The sequence below is a fragment of the Pleurodeles waltl genome, chromosome 7 (assembly GCF_031143425.1).
Source record: "Pleurodeles waltl isolate 20211129_DDA chromosome 7, aPleWal1.hap1.20221129, whole genome shotgun sequence".
Taxonomy (NCBI): Eukaryota; Metazoa; Chordata; class Amphibia; order Caudata; family Salamandridae; genus Pleurodeles; species Pleurodeles waltl.
Window position 1 is genome coordinate 504,347,231 of NC_090446.1, and position 25,226 is coordinate 504,372,456.

General features: G+C 46.0%; 1 protein-coding gene across 1 annotated transcript in view; it reads right to left on the minus strand.

The window, feature by feature from the left end:
• The window catches only part of PRF1 (perforin 1), a 121,498-nt gene extending 99,181 nt beyond the window's left edge, over positions 1-22,317 (minus strand). The window contains exons 1-2 of the mRNA XM_069201993.1: positions 22,197-22,317; positions 6,534-7,127 (exon numbers count right to left, since the gene is read on the minus strand). Of these exons, the coding sequence (XP_069058094.1) occupies positions 6,534-7,096 (563 nt within the window). The 5' untranslated portion in view covers positions 7,097-7,127; positions 22,197-22,317. The remainder of the gene's footprint in view (positions 1-6,533; positions 7,128-22,196) is intronic.
• Between the last annotated feature and the right edge of the window lie 2,909 nt (positions 22,318-25,226).

Here is a 25,226-nt window from a genome sequence, read left to right on the forward strand (position 1 = left end):
GTCACCTATATGTCTAACCTTCACTTGGTGAAGGTTGGGTGCCAAGTTACTTAGTGTGTGAGCACCCTGGCACTAGCCAAGGTGCCCACACATCGTTCAGGGCAAATTCTCTGAGCTTTGTGAGTGCTGGGACACCATTATACGCGTGCACTGCACATAGGTCACTACCTATGTGTAGCGTCACAACTGTAACTCCGATCATGGCCATGCAACATGTCTAAGATCATGGAATTGTCACCCCAATACCATTCTGGTACAGGGGGGACAATTCCATGATCCCCGGGTCTCTAGCACAGAACCCGGGTACTGCCAAACTGCCTTTTCGTGGTTTCCACTGCAGCTGCTGCTGCTGCCAACCCTTCAGACAGGATTCTGCCCTCCTGGGGTCTGGGCAGCCCCGGCCCAGGAAGGCAGAACAAAGGATTTCCTCTGAGAGAGGGTGTTACACCCTCTCCCTTTGGAAATGGGTGTGAAGGGCTGGGGAGGAGTAGCCTCCCCCAGCCTCTGGAAATGCTTTGATGGGCACAGATGGTGTCCATCTCTGCATAAGCCAGTCTACACCGGTTCAGGGATCCCCCAGCCCCGCTCTGGCGTGAAACTGGACAAATGAAAGGGGAGTGACCACTCCTATGACCAGTACCTCCCAGGGGAGGTGCCCAGAGATTCTCCAGTGTGTCCCAGACCTCTGCCATCTTGGATTCAGAGGTGTTGGGGGCACACTGGACTGCTCTGAGTGGCCAGTGCCAGCAGGTGATGTCAGAGACCCCTTCTGATAGGTTCTTACCTCTCTTGGTAGCCAAACCTCCTTGCTTGGTAGCCAAACCTCCTTTTCTGGCTATTTAGGGTCTCTCCTCTGGGGTATTCTTCAGATAACGAATGGAAGAGCTCACCAGAGTTCCTCTGCACTTCCCTCTTCGACTTCTGCCAAGGATCGACCACTGACTGCTCCAGGACGCCAGCAAAACCGCAACAAAGTAACAAGACAACTACCAGCAACATTGTAGCGCCACATCCTGCCGGCTTTCTCGACTGTTTCCTGGTGGTGCATGCTCTGAGGGCTGTCTTCCTTCACCCAGCACTGGAAGCCAAGAAGAAATCTCCCGTGGGTCGACGGAATCTTCCCTCTGCTAACGCAGGCACCAAAAGACTGCATCACTGGTCCTCTGGGTCCCCTCTCATCCTGACGAGCGTGTTCCCTGGAACACAGGAGCTGGATCCAAGTGACCACCACAGTCCAGTGGTCCTTCAGTCCAAGTTTGGTGGAGGTAAGTCCTGCCTCCCCACACCAGACAGCAAACCTGTGTACTGCGTGATTTGCAGCTGCTCCGGCTTCTGTGCACTTCTCCAAGGATTCCTTTGTGCACAGCCTAGCTTGGGTCCCCAGCACTCCGTCCTGTAGTGCTCAACCCACTGAGTTGGACTCCGACGTCGTGGGACCCTCCTTTTGTGACTCTGGTTTCACAAATCTTCTAAGTGCCTGCTCCGGTACTTCTGCGGGTGCTGCGTGCTTCTGCGGGAGCTCTCTGAGTTGCTGAGCACCCCCTCTGTCTCCTCCTTCAAGAAGCGATATCCTGGTCCTTCTTGGTCCCCAGCAGCACCCAAAAACCTCTACCGCTACCCTTGCAGCTAGCAAGGCTTGTTTGCGGTATTTCTGTGTGGAAACACTTCTGCAACATCCAGCACGCCGTGGGACATCTTCCACCCAAAGGAGAAGTTCCCAGCCCTTTTTTGTTGTTGCAGAATCTTTGGCTTCTTCCACCTGGAGGCAGCCCTTTTGCACCTTCATCCGGGGTTTCCTGGGCTCGTGCCCCCCCGGACACTATCGCGACTCTTGGACTTGGTCCCCTTGCCTTGCAGGTCCTCACATCCAGGAATCTGTCTTCAGTGTTTTGCTGGTGCTTGTGATTCTTGCAGAATCCCCCTATCACGACTATTGTGTCCTTTTGGGGTAGTAGGGTAACTTTACTCCTAGTTTTCAGGGTCTTGGGGTGGGGTATCTTGGACATCCTGACTGTTTTCTTACAGTCCCAGCAACCCTCTACAAGCTCCCATAGGTCTGGGGTCCATTCGTGATTCGCATTCCACTTTTGGAGTATATGGTTTGTGTTGCCCCTAGACCTATGTTCTCCTATTGCATCCTATTGTCATTCTACAGTGTTTGCACTACTATTCTTACTGTTACATACCTGTTTTGGGTTTGTGTACATATAACTTGTGTATATTACTTACCTTCTAAGTGAGGGTATTCTCTGAGATACTTTTGGCATATTGTCATATAAATAAAGTACCTTTATTTTTAGTAACTGAGTATTGTGTTTTCTGATGATATTGTGCCATATGATATAAGTGGTATAGTAGGAGCTTTGCATGTCTCCTAGTTCAGCCTAAGCTGCTTTGCCATAGCTACCTTCTATCAGCCTAAGCTGCTAGAAACACCCCTATTCTACTAATAAGGGATAACTGGACCTGGCACAGGGTGTAAGTACCACAAGGTACCCACTATAAGCCAGGCCAGCCTCCTACAGTAAGAGGGGCCAACCCTGCCTGGTGCCTCTTTCAGGTTAACAGGCGGGTATAAGCCTCCATTGTCTCAGACTCTCCCAGTAGGGGGCCATAATTCTATCACTCATCTTAGGATCCAGGCCTATTTTTTTAGAGCACGGCCTGTAAGAAGGGCCCGCTAACCCTGTCAAATGCCTTCTCTGCATCAAGCGAGAGAAGGCAAGCAGGGCTGGCAGGTCAGTGTGCTTTCTCCACCAGGTGTACCAGGCAACGGATGTTATCTGCTTCCTGCCTATTAGGTATAAAACCTGATCTATAAGGCCGGGGAGGTAGGGTTCCAGTCTGTTAGCTAAAATTTTCATGTAGAGTTTGCCACCCATGTTCAAGAGCATTATGGGGCGGTATGAGGAGCAGAGAGTTGGGTCCTCACCTGGTTTTGGTATTAGAAAGATCTTCGCCTCCGACAAAGCAGGGGTAAGCCCTGAGGCAGGGGTGATGATGGTGTAGAGGGCCAACAGGTGGTCCTGTAGATGTGGGTGGAATTTACAGAAAAAGGCTACCAGTAGGCCATCCGGACCTGGCGTATTGCCTTGGGGAAGGCCTTTCAAGGCTTTCTGGAGGTCCTCTGAGATGATGGGGACATCCAGAAGGGCCACATGAGTACGGTCCAATGGGTCCCACCAGCAGCCCATCAAATATTGTGCAAAGGCCTTGGGGGAAGCCTCATCTCTGGTGTATAGGGCTTGATAACAGGCGTGTAAGGCTTGTCGTTTTGCAGAGTCTGAGGTAGCCCATTCACCCAGCATTGTCTGTAAACCTGTGATGTAGGCTCACGCGCATTGCTGCCTTAATGTTTGCACCAGGAGGGCACCTACCTTGCTGCCCCATTCGCAGTATCATTTTTTAAGCACCAGGAGGTGCGCTCTTCCTTACTGGTGCGGATGGAGCAGGGTTGACCCCGCAAAAGGGCTGTTTGTCATTTGGTGCGCCTGGAGGGGTTGCCATGATCCTAAAGTGATTTCTGTGGTCAGACCTTTCTCTACCATGTTGGCCTCTCTCCTCCAAGCAATAGAAATAGAAGTAATCTCACCGCGATTGTGGCCTTAAATCCATCCCAGAGAATATGCACCAAGAGGTCTGGGTGGGCATTCAGGTCGACGTAGTTAGCTATGACAGTAAGGACCATCTCGACATCTACAGGATCTCTTAGTATGGATGCATTGAGCTGCCAGTGTGAGGTGGGCTGGGAATCATTCTCCCACCCTTTCAAGGTCAGTTCTATGTGTGTGTTTTAGGGGATTGAGATGTCAGGGATGAGGGAGGATGTTAGGGTTAGAAAAGTGTGTGTAAGAAAGAAGTTGTCAATGAGGGAGTATGACTGATGGACATGCAAGAAAGAGGAGTTGTCTCTTGTATCCAGATCCCTCCAGGCATCTACCAATCCCATATCTGTGATGCCACGTTTGAGGGCTGCTGACATGGTGCCCGTGCTCTGGAAGGCGGATGAACGGCGGTCTAATGTAGAGTCCCAGGTTGAAATCTCCTCCCAAGATGATGTCCCCTTTCTGTTGGGATAACTGCTCCCTGAATAAGGATTGGAGGAAGGCATCCTGAGATTGTTTTTTGGTGTATGCATTTAAAAGTGTAACAGGGCATTTGGCCCACCGTATGTTGAGTTAGCGGAAGCGACCCTCTACATCGCGCATTACTCGGAGGGGTTTCTAACAGAAAGACGCCTTGCAAAGGATTGCTGCCCTGCTGTTTGGGTAATTGCAACGGCCCAATAACAGATGGGGTATTTGGGGTTCTTTATGTACGGGGTGACACATTGGAGGAGATGTGCCTCCTGTTAAAATACAACCTCAGCATCTTGCTGAAGGAGATATCTCCAAATTTGTTTTATTTTATTTGGGAGTTAAGCCCCCATACGTTGAATGTGAGAAATGTAATTTTGGTGGATGTGGTCATGATGTGGTATTGGTGGTTAGTGTGTGATATCTTTCATGCTTTGGTGGCCTGGGTTGGGCACAGAGGGGACGATGGGCAATAGTAGGTGTATGGGGCATATTTAGTTCATGGCTAACTCCTGGGACATAGTGCAAGCCTATGTGTGGGGTCCAATCGGTAAGTGAAGCAAAGCGGAGCCGCTCCAGGGCGGGATAGGGCCTGTATAGACAAGTGTGCACATAGAAAAACAAAACAGTGGGCCAGATGGGTCATAACAGGTAGTCCACATACATATGACAGCCCACTACGGCGCTGGCCAACCAAGGGACGTCACTCCTCAAGGATCTGGATTTTGGGATCGGGCCAGCAGTGTGTAATACAATCATAGTCTATGACGGGGATGCTCAGAGGACCCCCCCTCCCCCAGGCCAGCATAATTCATGGTGCAGTAGTAGTCCAAAGGTGCTTGCATCAGTATTCCCAATGATGGGACTCAACTTTGGGCGGTCAGAGTTGCTTGCCCCAGTCAAAGGGACTGTCAATGAGCACGGTTGGCACTTGGTGATGGTTTGCTGTGGATATCGGCTGCCCGACAGCGTTTGTATCAGCCATTATAGTGTAGTGTGATACAGTGCAAGGAGTGGCCAGTCATCTCCTGCTCTGGAGTTGTGACGGGAGAGTTGGGTTTTCAGGTGGAGGCTGCTGAGTCCAATGTGGGGACACCCCGGAGGCGGATGTTGTTACTCCGGACGCAGTTTTCCAGATCTTCATGTTTGAGGTGGGTATCCAGTTGTTGGTCCCCTAAGGTCACCACTCAATGAGTCAGTGCCTCCAGATTGTCCATAAACACATCTAAGGTCAGCTCTATGTTGTTCATTCTCTCCCCCAAGCCATCAACATCCCATTTAAGCTTGTGGAGGCAGTATTTGAACTCAGTCTTAAGCGAGCCAATCTCGGTGCGCAGTTCATTGAGGAAGTTGTCCATATAGGCCTGGGTGAGAGGTGCCATGGGAGCAGGTCCCGATGACGCGACCACCAATTCTGGTTGGGGATCCATGGTCTGCTGGTGTGTCTTGTGCCACAGGGAGGTGAGGCAGATATCTTTGGCTGGGGCCCCTGATTTTGCCTTGGAAGATTTGCTGTGGGGCATGGCCTGGGCACCCACCACTCAAAGGGCAGCCTCTGGAACCAGGATATGAACTGGGGCCGCGATGGACAGTGGATTTGTCAGTTTGAGTAGCTGTGGGGGTCCCAGGTGTGGCAAACAGTTACTGCGATGAGCAAATGCCACAGGTATCGGAGTCCAGCTAGTCACAGGTTCTGGTAGATCTGAGGTGCGGGACTATGAACCAGGCCCAGACCATGTAGGCCTCCTTCCTCATGTTCTCCAAGGGGCAGTTTGGTGATCTCCTTAAGCGGTGAGAACAGTACACCTTAAGGGGAAGCTTATGCAGTCAGTAATGGCCAATGCCGGTACGGCGTCACCAGCACTTTCCTTCTGAATGGATGTGATTCATTTGCTATACTTGTTCTTTGTGTGATGCTTGGATTTTCCCCAATCCTACTGATTTAAATGATGTAACGTTGATGCAGGTTTGAAAACTGCTCCTGCACCACTGAGAATACATATTGTTGGTGACTGTTAGAGATGCAGAATTGAAGGAAAGGGAACCGTATTTTAATCTACACTGGATGGCCACTTAAAATTGCCGATATCTGTCATTAGCGCCAAAAGACCTGCTCAGGTTGACCAGGTGCTCTACAATTATGTCTGTTAAGTTATGATGCTAGGCTTAGTCATTAGGCTTACTTTGCCAGTGCTGTTGCTCTAGAACAAGTGGTTCAATAGGAGTAACATGCATGATGGTAAACCTCTATTTGACTGAATAAATTCATAAAGGTATAGGACAGTCAGAAAGCAACAGAGATGAAAACTAGAGACTGAGGAAGGACAGAAGTGTAAAGCACACTGGTGAAATCAGGACACCAGGGAGGCATGATCATACAACATCTGCAATCAAATTCCACACTCTGGTGATACTGAAAAATATGTTTTGATTAGGCTAAACAAGAAAACTGCTTACCTGTAATAGGTGCAGGAGATTTCATGGCTTGTAAAGCTGTAGCGATCAGTCTTGGATTTGCCTCCGGCAAAATTAGCAAGGCTGGAGTGTGATCCAGCCATAACAGCCTTCACGCTGGCTTTTGGGTTGACGTCAATTTCTAGCCCCACTTTCCAGTCATTCTGCACGCTGGACGCTGCCGACTCCATCACCTGGAAGCTGGAATGAATGACAGAGCTGGATACATGGCGTTTGCACGTGTTTTGAATCCGCCAGTCTACCACAGAGAGGGGCAGCTTCTGCAGCTGTCCCTCCAACAGGGGGTTGGCACAGATGGTGCAGGTGCCATCCGACCTCTTCCATTTATCCGTGTTTACCAGGTAGGACCCTTTCCTCCGCAGTGTAACTATGTCAATGCCCTCACCCACCAGGTTGTGGCCCGGGATAAAGCCTAGTTTCTTGCATTCACCAGCAGTGCCTGTCCTGCAACTTGCACATACCCTGTTGGGATAGAAAACTAGCATGATGCAGTGAAATGTAAGAGCCATGAGTATCTTGAAAGGTACAGGTTTGTCTCTATCCATCCTTAAGCAGGTTACCAAGCCTCAAAATGACCTAAAACAAGAGAAAAACAGTATGTGGGTTAAAAACATCCTGAAGTCTCAGTAATAACCTTCCTTTGCCTTATGTCTCTTGTCCTAGCTAAAATGCCCAGATTTCTTGTTGCAATGAAGAGGGGATGACCATGTCAAACCATCTTGGCCTCAAGCATGGACTTGGCCAGGACAATCAGCAGACTTGCACTCATATCATCTCATCTCAAGAAAAGGCTAGCTTCACTCACTCTCAAACGGGGAGCTGAGCATCACACCTTGCGCATAGGGGCCCAAAGAATCTAATTTCGAATGAAGTGTCAAGGCCTCACATCTCAAACAAGGAACTCATGCATTTCATCTTCACACAAGTAATTGGATTGCCTTACCCTTTCGTTGGTAGCCAGATCATCTTGCCTACACAACTACGGACTGTGTACTTACTACCAAAGCCTAATCACTGCACTTTATTTCAATTCCATCCTCAGTCACCCTCCTTTCTCCCTTTTCACATCACATTAACTCAGTCCAACCCATCAGTAAGCGACCTTCCTTCACACTTCTCTCAAATCTGCCTTAGTATGGTTACCTTAAGAAGTTTCCTTCCATCTTCTCAACCAGTCTCCTGCTCTACCTGTTGCTTCCAACCCTGCTTCTTTTGCCTCCTTCCAGCAATTTTGCCAGCCAAGCTTCTTCCCAAACTTCTCTCCACTAACCCTTCCTTCTGTCTCCCCGTGGCTCTTTTGGCATACAAGTTATTGAGTCAATTGCATAGTCCTCCTGTGCAGGTTTCCATTGACCTTCTTTTATCTTCAACTAACATCCTATTGACACTCTCCATTTCTTATCTAGAATCCTAAAACTAGGATAGGGCTATTTAGACCCCAGCAAGAACACTAAAAGTGGCACTGATAACGTGTGCCCATGTTTGCAGTATCACCAATTTACAGTAGAGATAAACGCAAATTGCACTCGCTCTTAGTTTGTGCTAGGACTTTGTGGTACTGTAAATCTGAGCACACATTATGAGAAAGAGGGAAGAAATGCACAGAAAAGGAGTGGCACCAGAGTTAGTGTGTATTTCACATCATTTTAGAGAGGCTGTTTTTCAAAACTCATAAAGATGTGATGCAAAAGTTGTTTGCACTGGAAGTGTTTGCACCTGTATTTTGCACCATTCTCTAAATATGCCCCTTCTCCGGACTCATGCATTATCCCATTTATCAAAACATAGTCAACCCCCGTCAATCTGAATTCTGAGCATGTGACTCCCTCACGACCACTCTCACACAAGTGTTCAACTGGTTGTATGTCACTACGTTGCAATCCCAATATAAAGTTGCATTAATAGAACAACCACTTTGCTGCTTACCACGACACCATCCAGGTAAGTATAATGGGTTTACTATGTTTTTATATTTGTATAGGAAATAATTTTGTAAGCTGATATTTCAACTGCGATATTGTGGTAGACCACCATCCAACTGCCTCACTATGGATCATCATAAACATATCTTGTAGATTTTTATCCACATTGGCAGCTAGGAAGCATTCAGTGCAGTCACTTATCTCAGTTTGCTGGTTGCTCTAGGCTGCCTACCTTTTACTGACCCAGACATGGAATGGTTCTACTCCTGCTACAATCCCTCATTTTGTGGTTTAGCAATCCTTGCAGTATGTCTCCCCTCTACTACCAGTAGGTGACTCAAGATAAAGAGCGTTATTAAGAGTTTGGTAGATGGGATACTCAATCAACAAGTGGAGGATATCCTGTTTGCCATATTACAAATGCCATAGGCTATGGTGCACGTGAAATACGGCAGATTGGCTATCCCCCAAACTTAAATAAGTCCCTAGGTTGTGAGACCTTTCCTGTTCTACATCTACACCACCTCCTTCTGTGACATCATCTTCTCCTTTGGACATTACTTCCAAAGGTCTTCTTCTTATTCTTTCACCTCTTTCTGGTTCGAGGCTGGCAGACACTGGATCCTCCCTGCCCCCACCCACTCCCATCATTTAATATTGAAAAATGATGAGCTAATCTATATACCAGCATCCTTCACACTAACTGCCCTGACTTCCATGATGGTGGGAGCTTGGGGAACCACCATATCTCATGCAATACACTGAATGGCAAAAAGATCCTATCCACTACAGCAGTGGTCTTCAAACTTTTTAATGCCCACCCTCCCCACCCAGGAAAAAAAACATCGGCCACGCCTCCAAACTTTTCACAATTTTTCTGTTGAATTGCCAATGTTTAAATATGTCTACACTTATTTAAACATTGCAGATAGGTTCTGTTACTGTTTTAAAAATCCAATCAAATACATGATGCCAAGCATACTATTCTGGTCAGGCAGGCCTTACTTGTGTGTAAAAATATCTACAGTGTGATTTTTGGAAGTAGGGCTTTGGGTTTTTAAGAGTGTTTGGAGTTCATTCCCATTTGACACATACTCCCAACTTTGATATAAATGACAAAACATGTTAGAGATGCCCAATTACAGAGCGGTTTACTGCTGCTCATTTTTTTCAGTTTAAAAAAAAGCCCTATTAGTAGCATAATGTTCCTTTTGGCCAGAGACAGGTGTCCCCCTATGTAATCATTTAAGGCCCATCTAGGGGGGCACGACCCCTAGTTTGAAGACCCCTGCGCTACAGCAATTACCATTATGTTTTTAAGGTAAGTAGGTGTCGACTTAAGAACAGTACATGCATACTTATCTTGGTGGGGTAGAGGATAAAATGTTTTGGAAGTCAGTTTTGTTGACCCCAATTTAGTGACATAAAACACTATATGATATTTTTCCCTCTTGACAAGCCCAAGATCTACCAGTCAGCTAGAACTCTTGACGTGCACCTACCACCAGTTTCCAATATTTGTAAAATTTACAAACATCTTTATTTCATCAACTCTAAAATCTGTGATGAATGCCCAAATCATGAGTAAGCTTGACTCAACAACCTCTCCATCATTAAGCCTCTATGTACCCCCATGTAAGTTGAGGTTCTCTGAATTGCTAAATCTCTTTATTGGAACACGCTTCAATAATACCTTCTGACAACTAGGTCTGCACTCAAGGATTCTTCAATCTTGAGGACCACTGGAGCTGACCAGCAAAGTCCTTTATATACAACATATCAGGACTCAGGGTCTCAGACAACATTATAATATGTTGTATATAAGCTATCCAATAGGTATAGGATGATGTACCTCCAACTGAACATTATAATGATTCTGCGAGTCACTAAGTTCCATGGTCTATATTGAAACACAAGGCCAAATTCCCAAGCGAGTTGCAATATCATTATAGTACACCCAACCGGGGTTACATTGTGCCGTAAAATCAGTGGATCCTTTATGTGAGTGTGTTTGGTGCCTAAGAGGCTGCACCGAATAGAGGCCACTGCATTTGGGTGCCCTCCTCTTTCAGGCTGGATTAGCGTGCACAACCATTTACATCTGTGAGGTCATAGCTAGTTGCCTCCCATATATGTAAGGCTGGGGCTGTCTAACAAGCTTCTTCTCTAAAGACTCACTGAATGTACCGTAACCCCCTTCTCTTTCAAAGGCTGTGGCAAGTGTCTCACTTATGCTATGAATGGCCTTGCGACATGGAAACCAAGGCAGGTGGCTGTTAAGGTGTGCAACCCCATCCCTGGTCTCAAAGGTTGGCAGATGGGTGGAAAGGTGTGGGCAGCCTCTGTGCGTTTCCATTGCCTCTCATACTGTCGAAATGTCACTAGTTGCAAGTAGTAAACTATTACAAGTGACTAATTATGTAATTTCCTGTTGATAAGTGCTTCCTGACACCAGAATGTGTCTGTAATAAGAAAATTCCATCCCAAAGATGAAAGCACGTTTCTCCCGCTGAATATTTTACACATAAAAGTGTCACTGTATTGTACCACTCATCACTAATCAAAACAACCACCAAGTTATGCAACCATTTTTCTGCTTATGGTTTTATGTGCTGTCCTTATTTTAAGCGTAGGGTTTCTGTTAGAATTACTTTACGTAGAAATAAACATAAAATATTTCTCACAAAGGTTGTCAAAGAATCTTACCCAAAGAGACTCAGCATTTCATTATACACATGATGTTCTGTTGTCTTACCTCACAGAAATGCCTCCCTCCGCACTCTTGCGTAGGGCACCCAAATGGCTTGCACGAGAAGCCCAAACGTCCCAAAGGAACTCCGGAGCTTCATTCCTCCCTTCAAGATTCTTGAGCTCGGAATCCATGAGTATGAACCCCTAGCATCTCAACACACAGAGGAAGTCTAGTCTTTGTACTCACAGAGTAAGTGCTTCAACCCCACTAGGGTAGTGGTATCAACTCATCCTTGAACTGAGTCCTCAATCGATGCACCCACACACAGAGATCACGCAGTGTCTTGCTCAGAGTCAATTAGTTTTCCATATCTTTTAGAGAAATCAAAGGGTGATACAAGCCAAACAGTCTAAGATGTTGCCAAAGAGTCTTATCAAACAAATGATGTTGGATACGGCACTAAAGAGCACCCTACCCCCTTTATCGCGGTCTCCCTTACAAACTGCATTTTTATGCTCTGTCCTACAGTGGTGTTATTATTTCCTTTAGGAAAGAGCACACAAGAAAAAATACTGGGACAGTGAGTGCTCCCTTTTTACTCCAGTGATGTGAAGGCCTTTAGTCAGTCTCTCCATAAGACATGCATATATCACATTACAAAGACATTGCATCCAATATATGGACCTAATCACTATCTCATCATGACTTGACATGAGACTTAACATCTCATTGTAAGTCCACACAAGTAGATGTAGAATTAAAAAATATATGTTTATACTTACCTTGATAATGTATTGGTCGTTGATCAGACATGATCTTTTGAAGGCTGATATTTTTGTGCTCAATGTAGTGACATACAACCCTTGTGTAGGGAACTTCGACAAAAGAAGCATTTCCCCAGCAAGTCAGGTGCAATGCTGGACCCGGTATGGCTAGTAAATTAGCAGATGGGCTTTACTTAAACTGCCAACAGGGCAAGGAAATCTTGTACTACCCTGATGGGCATTTTCATTGGGCTCTCTTCTACTGAACTCTTCTGGACAGTGAGCTGTTCTGGTACATCATCACTGTGAAGGAATACACACTGGACATAGAGGGTCTGAATCACAAAGCGTGTAGTAAAGTTACAAGTGTGGAGTCTCGGCTCTTGGGGCGGAATCACCGCACTGAGTACCGCAGTGCAGAGGATCCACCCCGAGTGCACTCATAACTTTACTACACCTAAGTAGCTTTGTTAATCGGGCCCTGAATGACTCAGAATTAAACCATCTATTTCTACAGCACTGTGAAACCCTATATAAGGAGTAATAGAGTGCTGTACAAATCGGTAGGTCTGACATAGTAACTAGAGCAGAGAAACGGATGGAACAATATAGGTAGCACAGCCGAAGCCAGCTACGAACATCACCATCAGCAGCCTCCTAAGAAACTCTTTGTTCCCTTGCATGTAGGTTTTTTACAAATTAAACACTGGTTACACGTATACACACTAAAGCAGTAAGACCATTAGCTAGTAACCTTGATCATCTCATCCACCATTACTTAAGCTCCTTGGATGCCGCCCTGTTACTCAGGTAACCGAATATCTCACTTGGAGCTCAAACGTCAGAGTGCCTTCTACTGCAAGGATGACCATCTCAACTTGACACAGAAAGATCTTTGTTTAAACAAAAAAAATAACAAACATTCAGGGGCCCAAAGGTTTCCTTAAAAACCAGCTGAATGCCAAGTTGGTACATATCAAGGCTGCCTAGTGTTGGTTTCATCTTATGTGTGTTTCTTCCACCTGCAACACTTACTCGCTCTCTCACTCTTACAGATTCTTTCTCATCTCTGCTTTCTCTCATTGTCACTGTTTTCCATCTTATAGCTTCCTCCATTATTCTCCCTTTTCAACCTGCATTTTTGTCTTGTTGTTGGTCACTGAGATGATGAAAAATAACTCTGGGTCCTCAAAATTGATTACTCACGGCAACCACATGCAACAACATGCACCAAAATAAGCTTTAAGGAAGTTCCATCCTCTCAACCTCAGACGCTGAGCCTGTGCCTCTCACCCTCCCACACAGCACAAAAGTCTCACCTCAAACATGGGACTTCAGCATCAGACCACTACTAGACTCTCATTCTCGTCCAGGAAGCTGAGTACAGCCATTGGTATAGTTCATTGGTGCAAAAGGTGCTGTGGCACCAGGGCCCACTAAACTGTAAATTGCTGTTTTGCACTACTCCAACAGCTGTCAAAGAGGCCATTCTCCTTGCTTGCACGAGGGCCTATGGCATCCATGTGATACTACTGAGTGCAGCCTTCTCACAGAAAGCCTATTAGCATTGGGCTAAATAAAGGAGCCTTAACATTATAGAAATGTACAGGCAGTGCTTTAAGTGGAAGTACAGAAGTGCTGATACTATCTATTTAGAGTACCCATTTGCTCCTGAGAGGTTGAAGTACCCTTCCATTAAATGTACGACAGCAGAGCTGAAATGTGAAGGTACTCTCCCTTTCAAATTAAAGAAGTGCAGATACTCAGTACCAGACAATACCTGCCCATTGAAAGCACTGAGTACAGGGGGAAACCAAGTATCTCGCCATCACTCTTCGAATGGGAGTTTCTCATGAACATATATATGTCATCACCGTTCACTTCATCACAACCTCTCCCATAAACAAGGCGCCTGAATGCTTCACCCTTTCAAAGGGTGCCAGGGTGTGTCTCATTCCCTCTAATAGAAATTAAATTGAGTGCCTCGCTGCAGCTCAGCAGGCATATCTCATGCTTAGTCTATCAACTCAACCTCATTTGGCATTTGTCACCCTATTTTTTAATGACATCCGTCCTCCTAAAAAGCAACATACTTTCATAAACGTCCGCTAGATCGCCCTCTATTCAAACATGCATTTCCCTCCATAAATATTTTCTTCATTCACTTTAATGGGACCCTCCTTCTTAAACATCAAACTTCACTCTCATTCAACAGCCTATATATTGACAGGTATGAGTAAGAGTCCCACCCTCACATCTGAAGGAACCCAAGTGACTCATCCTGACAAGGGCAAACTGTGTTTCATATAGAGAGGAACTATGGGCCAGATGTACCAAAGGATTTTACCCATTCTGTGTCTATGCGAAAAAGCTTTCGTACATATGGCCCCAAATCTTCTAATGTCATATACGGAGGAAACACACAGCACATCAATGAACTCTGAGACTGGTCTTTGCTCCTCAGGCAACAAACCTGGACACACACCCCTCAGGGACGGAATGATAGAGTTTTGTCTACATTTGGGGAATGTCTAGCCAAACATTTCGCTCTTACAGAAGCATTTGATCTCAGTGGTGTAGCAATGGTGCCATGGGTCTGGGAGCAAGAAAGAAATAGGCCCTGGTGCACAAAAGTAAATGGGCCCCCTATCCACAGACTGAGAAGTAAAAGACAGCCATGATGTGGGTGCATTGCCCCCCTAAAGCCCCAGTGCAACTGCAGCTGCTACACTATTGAGAACTACTCGATACCTCATTTGATGCCACACCAAGAGGGCCTCACTTCATAAAGGGATGGTAGGTGTTTACCTCAGCGAGGCTGTGTTCCGTCCTCGCATTGGCAGAATAGTCTCAAACCCTCACATAGCGAAGCCCGCATTATTCCCTCAAGTAGGAAGACTAAGTGCCTCACACTCGCACTGCTTATTGTATAGGCAGTCCAACCATCTAGCCCCTAAAAGAGGAAGCTAGGTGGTCCACCTTCACACAAGAAGCTGCAGAAATTCACCTTCACAGGAATGGTGAGCATCTCAGCTTCACACAAGCTCACCCTTAACTAGGGTGACAACCCGTCCGTAAATTTCACGGACTGCCCGTAATTTCACCCTGCCATCCATTGTCCATGATGAAAGGCTTAACAGAAGGCATTTGTCCATAATTTTAGCCTTTCACCAAAAGGACAAGGGATGGTAGAGCGAAATTATGGGCAGATTAGTTTCCCCAGCAGGTTTCAAAGGTAGGGAGTCTCATGTGCTCTGAGGGAGGGAGGGGCAGACAGATAAGAATCAGACCCTCTTGCTAGGGTGTCTCTTTCCCTAAAGACATGCAAATGTGGGCAACTGGTAAATCTGCAAATGCAAAGGGGCTTGAAAACCTGCATTGACTTTGCTAAAAGGAGTCACTTGAAGTTTTCTGGTGGCAAAGATATTTCTTTTAGAGAGGTATTGCAATGGTGTTCCAAGGTGAGCTGTGGAGAGTGTGGTTTTAATGTAGTGTTATAACATTTTTTAGTACTAGGTATAAACTGTATATTATTCAAATCTGTATTTGAGAAGAGTTTTTTTTATTTAACCGAAATGTATTTGAGCATTTTGTAGCAGCCTTTATTATGATGTAATTGTATTTTTCACAGTCCTTTCAGGGTCCTCGGTACCTCATAGTACTAACAAACATTGGCAAAGCCAACAGGTCTCGTCTACGAAAGAGGTATTGTCTTTGCTAACGTGTTTTAGCCATTAGCCATGTTATACACCAGAGTAGCTGCTGTTCAGCATGGCTTAAAGTTAGTGGCGTAGTTGTGTGGAGTGGAGTAGAGTGGCATAGGAGCAGTGGCGTAGAGCCCAGTGGTGCAAAGTACAGTGCAGTGTGGTACAGTGCAGTTGTTTAGAGTGTGTTAGCGTAGAGTGCAGTGGTTTAGAGTGCAGTGGCATGGAGTGGCATGGGACAGAGTAGAGTGGCATAGAGTGCAGTGGAGTAGAGTGGCATACAATAGAGTGGCAGAGAGAGAAGTAGTGTAGAGTGGTGCAGTGGCATAGATTGCAGACTAGACTCGCGTTGCAGGGAGTGCAGTGGCGTAGTGTAGAGTGATGCAGAGTAGAGTATAGTGCTGTAGAGTGCAGTCACGTAGAGTGGAGTGATGAAGAGTAGAGTGGCATAGAGAGCAGTGGCATAGAATGCAGTAGTACATAGTAGATTGGTGTATAGTAAAGTGGCAGAGAGTGCAACGCTGTAGAGTAGAGTATCAGTGCAGTGATGTAGAGTGGCACAGAGAGCAGTGGCGTAGAGTACAGTGGTACAGAGTAGAGGGCAGTGGCATACAGTGCAGTTGTTTAGAGTGCATTGGTGCAGAGTGCAGTGGCATAGAGTGGCATGGGGTAGAGTTACATAGAGTGCAGTGGAGTAGAGTGGCATACAATAGAGTAGCAGGGACGGCAGTAATTCAGAGTGGTGCAGAGTCATAGAGTGCAGAGTAGACTCATGTGGCACAGAGTGCAGTGGTGTAGAGTGGTGTAGAGTGGTGCAGAGTGGAGTATTGTAGAGTGAGTGGTGTAGAGTAGAGTATAGTGCCTAGTGTTCAGTGGCATAGAGTAGAGTGGTGTAGAGTGCAGAGTTGCAGAGTAGAGTGTCAGTGCAGTGGTGTAGAGTGGTACAGAGAACAGTGGCATAGAGTACAGTGGTTCAGAGTAAAGGGCAGTGGCACACAGTGCAGTTGTTTAGAGTGCACTGGTGTAGAGTGCAGTTGCATAGAGTGGCATTGGGCAGAGTAGAGTGGCATAGAGTGCAGTAGAATAGAGTGTATTGGCGCAGAATGCACTAGTACAGAGCAGAGTGGTGTAGAGTATAGTGGTGGCCAGTGCAGTGTTGCAGAGTAGAGAGTCAGCTTGCAGTGATGTGGAGTGCATTGAACTAGAGTGCAGTGGTCAGAGTGGTATAGAGTACAGTGGCATAGAACAGATTGTTTCAGAGTAGAGTGCAGTTGCATAGAGTGGAGAGGTGCAGGGTAGAGTGCAGTGGCATAGAATGCAGTGGCATAAAGTAGATTATTTCACAGTAGAGTGAGGTGGCTTAGAGTGGAGAGGTGCAGGGTAGAGTGGAGTTGCATAGAGTGTAATGGCATAGAGTAAAGTGGTGTAGAGTGTCATGGCATTGAGTGCAGAGGTGCAGAGTAGATTAGAGTGACGTACAGTGTATTGATGTAGAGTGCAGGGGCATAGAGTTGAGTGTTACAGAGTAAAGTGCATTAGCATAGAGTGTGTTAGCTTAGAGTGCAGTGGCATACAGTGCAGTGTTGCCGAGTGGCAGAGAGTGGTGTTGTGCGGATTAGATTGGTGTTGCCTAGACTGGAGAGTGGTATGGCGTGCAGAGGAGCAAAGTGCAGTGGTGTAGAGAGGCGTAAAGTGCAGTGGCATAGAGTAGAATGGTACAGAGTAGAGTAGAGAGGCATAGTGTGAAGTAGCATAGAGTGCAGTGGCATAATGTGGAGTGGTTCAGAATGGAGAAGAGTGCAGTGGCATGGAGTGGAGTAAAGTAGAGTGATACAGAGTAGGGTGCAGTGGCGTGCAGTGGTGCAGAGCAGAGTGGAGTGCAGTATGGATGGTATGCTAACACACTGCCATTACAGACAACACATTTTTTATTGAAATGACCATTACATTTGCACAGATATACAGTTTTTCAAATCAACTTATACTGTGCACAGACGATGATGTGTGGAATTTGCATCACCTAATGCAATGATTTGTTTTAATCATGTAAAGGTATTTGTTCCCAGCACAGTTCAGAATTAACAAAAATGTGCTTCATTCGTACTCCTAATTCTGATATATTTTAAAGTTTATTTAAATGTTGTCATGTGATAGAAAAAACTCTTTCCTAACCCCAGTATCCAGCAAGATTGTTGCATAAATCCTCTCACTTTGAAGTCAGAGAAAGGAAAGTATACACTAAGGGCCAGATGTAGGAACGTAGCAAATTGCGACTTGCAATTTGCGAGTCCGTGCGACTCGCAAATTGCAAGTCGCAATTTGCTATGCAGAAAGGTGTCTCAGACACCTTCTGCGAGTCTCTATGGGGTCGCAAAGACCCACCTCATTAATATTAATGAGGTGGGTCGCAATTTGCGCTCCCATAGCCACTCTGGACACTCACGGGGATGGAGGCCTGCTGGGAACAGCAGACCTCCATGTCCGTGACTGCTTTTAAATAAAGCAGTTTTTTTTTTCCAAGTGTAGCCTGTTTTCCTTAAAGGAAAACGAGCTGCACTTGGAAAAAAAAAAACGAAACCTTTTGTTTCGGATTTTTTCAGGGCAGGTAGTGGTCCCTTGGACCACTGCCTGCTCTGAAAAAATAATTTTGGGTCCAGTCACAAAGGGGAAGGGGTCCCATGGGGACCCCTTCCCATTTGCGAGTGGGTTACCATCCACTTCAAGTGGATGGTAACTGCGACTCCATTTGGAGTTGCATACCACTGCGACTTGCAAATAGGAAGGGAACACCCCTTCCTATTTGCGACTCGGAAATGCATTATGCGAGTCGGTTCCGACTGCATAGCATAGCATAGCAAACACACATTTGCGAGTCACAAACGGCGATTTTCGCCGTTTGCGAGTCGCAAACAGTTTGCTACATCTGGCCCCATGTTCCCAACAAAGACAGAGCCTGACATTTGACTTTGTTCTTTGAATGCACAGCAAATGTGATGAGATAAGAACAAGATTTACAGGCCTGTTTACAGAAAGGGAGCACTCGGAAGGATACTGTAAATAAGGTTTTGGCAAGGGAAGGGACAAATTCAATCTGCATAACCTAAAACAAATAAAGCCAGCAAATTGAAAGCAACAAATTGTGAGTTACAAACCACAAGGCCAATGGCAAGCAACGGGCAGAATGCATTCACAAGGAAGCACTATGAATTTACTTAAAGTGACAGCTGTGGGATACCTTGTGCGGAAAGTCCTGTATTTTAGTCCATATCTTGCAGAGGTTTGGCCACATCAATCACCCAGTTAGTATGACAAGAAGACCTGGAGTGGTTTCCATGTTGCAGGAAAGGTCTGTACACCCATTCTATCAGTTTGCCACCATTTCCTATGGTATAGAGCTTCTGGCACACCTTTTGTAGGGTTAGTGCTAGGTGGCAGACATGAAATAGGGCATTTAATGAATATTTAAGGTGGTTGTAAGTAAGGAGTTGACCGGGGTGAAGATGGTAGTTTGCCACAAGGGTTTGGAAATTTAGTAGCTCGCTGTTCAGAAACAAATTCCCCAATTTTAAGATACCTACAACATGCCACTGATGGAGCTGCTCTGAGCACAGCCATCCTGTGCGAGTGGGAAGGCTTAGCAAAGGTAGTGCAGGAGCATAGGGTTCCTTCGTGTCAGTGAGTTTACAGGGTCTGGCAAGGCAAGAGAAAGCTGTGCATGATAACCCCAGATGGTGATCCGTAGAATGGTCAGTAGGAAACAATGAGCAGTGTATTAAGCCTTCCTTAAAAGTATTTACTGGTAAACCCCATCTAATGCAGGGAGGAGGGCAGAAAGCCAGTGAGCCACCCATTGGACCTGTGCAGCTGAATAATAGTATTCTAAGTCCAGAAGATCTAATCCACCCGCAGTCACAGTTAGCTTTAGAGTGGAAAGAGCTCCCGATGGTGCCGCAGCGACCAAATCAGATGTGTGGCCTGTCTGAAGAAGGAATGAAGGAAGAGCAGGGGAAGGTTTGCAAAATAATACTATCATTGGAGTAGCACACCATCTTCGCTAGTGCCACATGGCCCACTACAGAAAGCAGAAGAGAAGACCAAAAAGCAAACTGGGCTTGGAGGGACTGTTCGCTCATCCTGTAAATCAGTGTAAGAATGGTAGATCTTAATCACTAGGTATCAAAAGGTAACTGGTTCCCAGTTCAATCTGAGATCTAATTGTGTATAAAGGGGAAAACAGTGCCATATGTTAAAGAAACACTAATTACATTTTGAAATTTGTACATTTTGTTTGTAAAATTTACATCCCAAATATTTTGAAGATTCTATGTGTACTTGACACTTAAGGATAACCCAGATCTCTAGTTTGGCTTTTGCTCAATTTCTAAACCATTTAAAGACATGGACAAAGTAGGCAATTGCCTTGCACAACCTTGCAAGGGGTCTGGCCCCTGCTCACCCTTCACAAGCACTAACAGCGGACCATTGCACAAGAAGAGTTTGCCAAGGTGGATGGGTGTTGCTTGTTCAACCACTTGACAGTGCCTCTTCTGTTTCGCTCCTGTGTGCAGAGACAACTCCCCAGGTACCCAATTCCTTCAAATAGTCTTGGTGGAACCATCTTGTCTGATTTTAGGAATTGTCCCACCTTGTTCTCCTCTTCTTTATTTATCCAATTTTTAGCAACAACCCTTTGAATTACTTGCTGTGGATCTCCCATTTGATCTCAATTTCATCCTCCTTTTTTATTATCTTTGATTGGTAGTCCATACTCCCATTTCTGAGATAAATGTAGAGTCCCAGACATACACTCTAGTGCAGTGAGACTACAGACAAGTTATGGTTGCCTCACATCCTGACATTAGGTGTGAGACTGTGGTCCACACCACCTGTCCTGACTCTTTAAAAAAAAATTAGGTTGAAAGTCCATGGGCGGTTGGTGTGAGCCAGATGTTTTTGTTCAATTTGTTTAAATTAGCATACCGTTAATTAACTTATGTTTCGCATACTGTTTGCCAGGGGTTTTAAAATGTTCAGAAACATAATCAAAATGTTGCTATTACTTTCTCTTCAAGAAAGATCGGGTAGATTTGGTTAGGGGTGATGGGCTTGCCGCAGTACTGAAGGGCATTAATTTACTACTGAACAAGGACGTAATGTGACACCTGAATGTAGCATACCAGGAGGCAATCACAAAAAGACCACAGTGAATAAATAGTGCTATGTTAAAAAGAGCAAATAAATGCACTGACAACATAGTGAGGCATGGCCTCTCTTGCGTGTGTCTGTAAAACTGACGTTTGTTCTTGAATTTTTGTCCTGCATTTTGACCCTTTGTCCTGAATTTTTTACAGTCCTGTCCAGAATTTGCCTCAATGCCAGGTGGTCACCCTGCCCTTAACACGTAGCCCTCGGGCACCTCACCTTCCCGCAGGAACCGTGAGCAACTAACACTAACGCGCAGTTCGTAAATACCTTGCCCAGAAGTCCCAAGCGTCTCTCTAAAGCACGACTCCAAAGCTTCTCCCACTCACACGGGGAGCCCTAGCATCTCACCTTTGCACAGAGCCCCCCGAGCATTTCGCCCTCAATCAAAAGAGAGTGAACGTCTCGCGCTCGGGTATAACCAGAGCACTCCATTCCTCACAGAAAACCTGCACCGTGTTCTTCTATCTTGCACTCCGCTCCTCAGCTCTACGTGTTCTCCTCATCCCCATGCTAGGAAATCCTCTTTAACCACCACACTCGTTTCTCTTTGTACACAGCTCCGCCAATTCACCCCTGGCTGCCAGTGACGCACTCTCTCATGGGCACACTGTTCTGGCAGATGGACTGGATGGGGACCAAAAGCAGCCCTGGCACAGATGCTCAGACCAGCCACCCCTTCCTTCGTCTCCTCCCTCTGTTGCTTTCCATCCGTTGTTTCTCTCTCAGAACTCTCGCTCGCCGTTCTTCCCTTGCTCCCTCACTTTGAACACCCCCGCCCTCCCCCCCAACCCTGCCTGCCCTCTACCACTGTGGCTGCTGCAAGTAATCTCTATGGCCTGAGAAAGGGGCTAGGGCGCCAACCTTTCAAAACCGGCCTCAATGGCTTCAACCCACCAGGAAAATGCCGGATGGAATAAAAGGCCAGTCTGGCTCTGCTGCCCCTACTCCTCAGTCTCGGCATACAGCCCGCTCATTTCCAGTACAGCACGCCGTTGTCACCAATTAAGGCGCACACCTCTGGCCGATAGCTAGTCGAAAACTAAGTCATCCCTCTCAGTGGCGTAGCGTGGGGGGTGCAGGGGGGGCCGGCCGCAACATCTGGGGGGGGGGGAAATCCACGGGTTAGGGGGCGCAAATTACTTGCCTTGCCCCGGGTGCTGACAACCCACGCTACGCCACTGATCCCTCTTACTTAACTCACCTCCTATGGAGTCATCTCCCCCCTCCACACAAGCAAACTGCTTCCCATAAACTTCAAAAGGATTTTTTACTTCAACATGTTGTCCACCTTCGCCCAAAAGGCACACCCTCATCGATATCAAAGGGCTAACCCTCCAAAACCAATCTACCTCACTCACCTTGGAGACTCGGGGTTAGAAGGAATACTACTAGCTCTACAAGCAGCACAAACCAGGCCGCAGAAAGCGCCACGGAGCCTGGACTCCCTTGCTCGACCAGACACCTGTCCCTCTAGTGCACGAGCCTGGGAAGATGCGTGTTTCACACTTTACACGGGTCTCACCGTCGCCCCAGTGACGGGTTTCGTCACTTCTCGTCAATGCAGCCCTTGTGGTCGTTCCACGTTCGTGTCGACTTCCTTCTGGTGGTGGGCGACGATGACTAGGCCTCGCTTTGGCACCGAGGGGTAGTGCTTGGTGAAAGGAGGAATGTTTCACAAGCCTCTGACTAACCTGTGCGTGAAGCACAGGCCCACCACAAGGCACTTCCGGAAAACAATCCGAGACTCGGCAAGATGCACGGATGGCTTCTTAATTAGTCTCACAGTCATTGTTCGTAAACAATGAGTTTACTTATAGAAACAAGCATTCGTAATGTAATAGGTCGGGCACTAACTTGAATTAGTGTTATTGGCGCTGCAAATGCATAACTGGACTTTTCGTGACACATAAATTGGTCAACTCTGCTTCATAATTTGGTCCTCTCTGCCACATAATGCCAGTGTCCCTGCATATAACTAAAGCACTTCCAATTACCTTCTTCCTCTACCTGCAACGAAAAAATGAAAATACTGCTATTATAATTTCACTAAAACTAAAAGGTTTGGGTTAATGCCAGACCTAAACATACAGGGAAACTCAGGGGTAAAGGGGGGACTTGGGGAATGGCAACAGGCCTGACATTGCCTGCCAGTCTTTTGCCATTTTCAGTATTGCTTTTGCCATTTTCAGTATTGGTTTTGCTTTGCACAACTCTACTGCCTGGCCTTCATCAATTAAAAAAAAAACCCCAAAAAACTATTTGTTAGGGTAAAAAACACAAATTTCACAGTGCTCCCTGGCACTGAAGGACTACTTTGTGTGTGAATGTGCTCCTTGTGAAAGAGCAGAATGCAGTGACTCACCATAATGTTAGCCGATGGCAGAACCCATTGCCGTATGCAGTTTGATGTAGTGAGTGGAAGAAAAATGTTAATGACACAACGGAGCAAATGGTGAAGATGGCTGGCTGAAGGCTCCTATCTCATATAAAAGCTTACTAAAACCAAAGGGTTTGGGCTAACATCACACCTAAAGAGAGAAGGAAACGCAGGGTGTTGGGGGGGGGGGGGGGGTCCAGAGCTGGCATTGGCTGTCAGCCTTTTCGCTTTGTCAATACATGTTTTGTCTTGCCCTGGTTTTTGCAAAACTTTACAGTTAGGGAAGCGGTCAGGTCTTCATCAATCAAAAAATAATATTGGCAAAAGCATTACAGCGACAGCAAAAAGCAAGGCAGAGCAAGAAATCACATTTTAGAAACAGTGGTAAAATTTTTGCAGAATTATCGGAAACTTTAAAAAGTAGGCGAATAATAAATGTGGGCTAACAAAAAGGCCCAAAGGATGTAACCAAATTATTTAAGTAGAGGATCATACATTTGAACACTAAATGAAAAGAGAGCTGGTAATGACATACAGGGTCGAAGTAGGGGTCACAATGTAATGGAATGTGTCTCAAACAGTCACCAGTGGTTGAGATTAATTCAAACATTCCGCCCAGCACTTTATGTTTGCTGTAGTAGACACCTTTAAAGCAACAGATAAGCCCAAATGCGAGTACCATGTTCACTACCACGGACGGTCACTGATGACGCCCAAGTAGGAAGACACCAGACTGGGGTTGTTTGTGTTCCTGTATGAAAGGAACCTGGCCTGGTACTTCAGGCTAGACTATTTTGAAGCATGCAACTTACAGAAAAAAAGACAGATATTTTACTCCGAAGCGAGGTGGGATGCACAAACGAACTAATCTATATCCATCAAGAAATGGAAGTGCTTTCTACATTGATAAAGGAATTGTCAGGAAAAAAACGTTTTTAGCCTCAAAAACACACACATTGCGCCACAGTACTCCTTGGCAATGAAGGGCTTCCTTATGTGTGGATGTGCTCCTTGTGAAAGGGCAGAATGATTCACTGACTGTGAAGTTAACCAGTGTTTAAAGCGGGCTTACCTGCTAGTCAGAGCTGTATGCCTGAGCAGATGGAAGAAAACTGAATGACAATTACCGAGCAATGGAAGAAGAGGAGTGGTTGAAAACTGTTAAAAGTAAGCATATTACACATATAACTTAAGTAAAGTCAAAAGTTCTTGGTTAACGCCGGACCTAAAAACTGGCAGTGATGTCACAGCTGTACACTCCATGCAAGCCACCAAACAATGCTATATTAGACTTTCTATGAACATATTAGATGCATAGTGGTGGGGTATTCACTCTGATCAAAACACTATCCTGTCTGAAACACAAAATAAGAGGTTTTGGGGCTTGAAGTTCCCTTTGCAACCTCCAGATCAACCAAAACCACAACTACTCAGATCAAACTCTCAGAAGGTGGCAACTGAGACAAAAATGATTGTCATATCAACACCCTTCAATTGCATAGACAAGGCTGAGCGGGAAATCACATTTTAGAAACAGTGGTGATATTTTTGCAAAGTTAATAAAGTGGTTCTTAATTAAAGTTGGGAATGAAAAAGGCCAAAAACATGTAACTGAATCTTTTAAGTAGAGGATCAGAAGTTTGAACACTAAATGGAAGAGGAGCAGGGAATAAGGTGCAGAGTCAAATCAGAGAGCACAGTGTAATGGAATATGTCCCAAACAATCACTAGTGGCTGAGAGTACTTCAAGCATTCCTTCCGTCACTGTGTGCTTGCTGCAGTAGACACCTTAAATGCAGGGGTGGCCCCTCCATTAGGGTGGCGGAGCATCGCCCCCTCCCCTCCCCTCAATGGGGGTGACGAGCAGTGAGGGGGAGTGCACAGCACTCTCCCCCAGTGCGCATGTATGTTCGGTCGGCTGTCTCAGGCTGGCCAAACACATGCGCAGTGTGTTCTCTCCATCCTGGCACTATGTTGCCGGGCTGGAGAGAGTAGGCACAAGCTCCCAGTC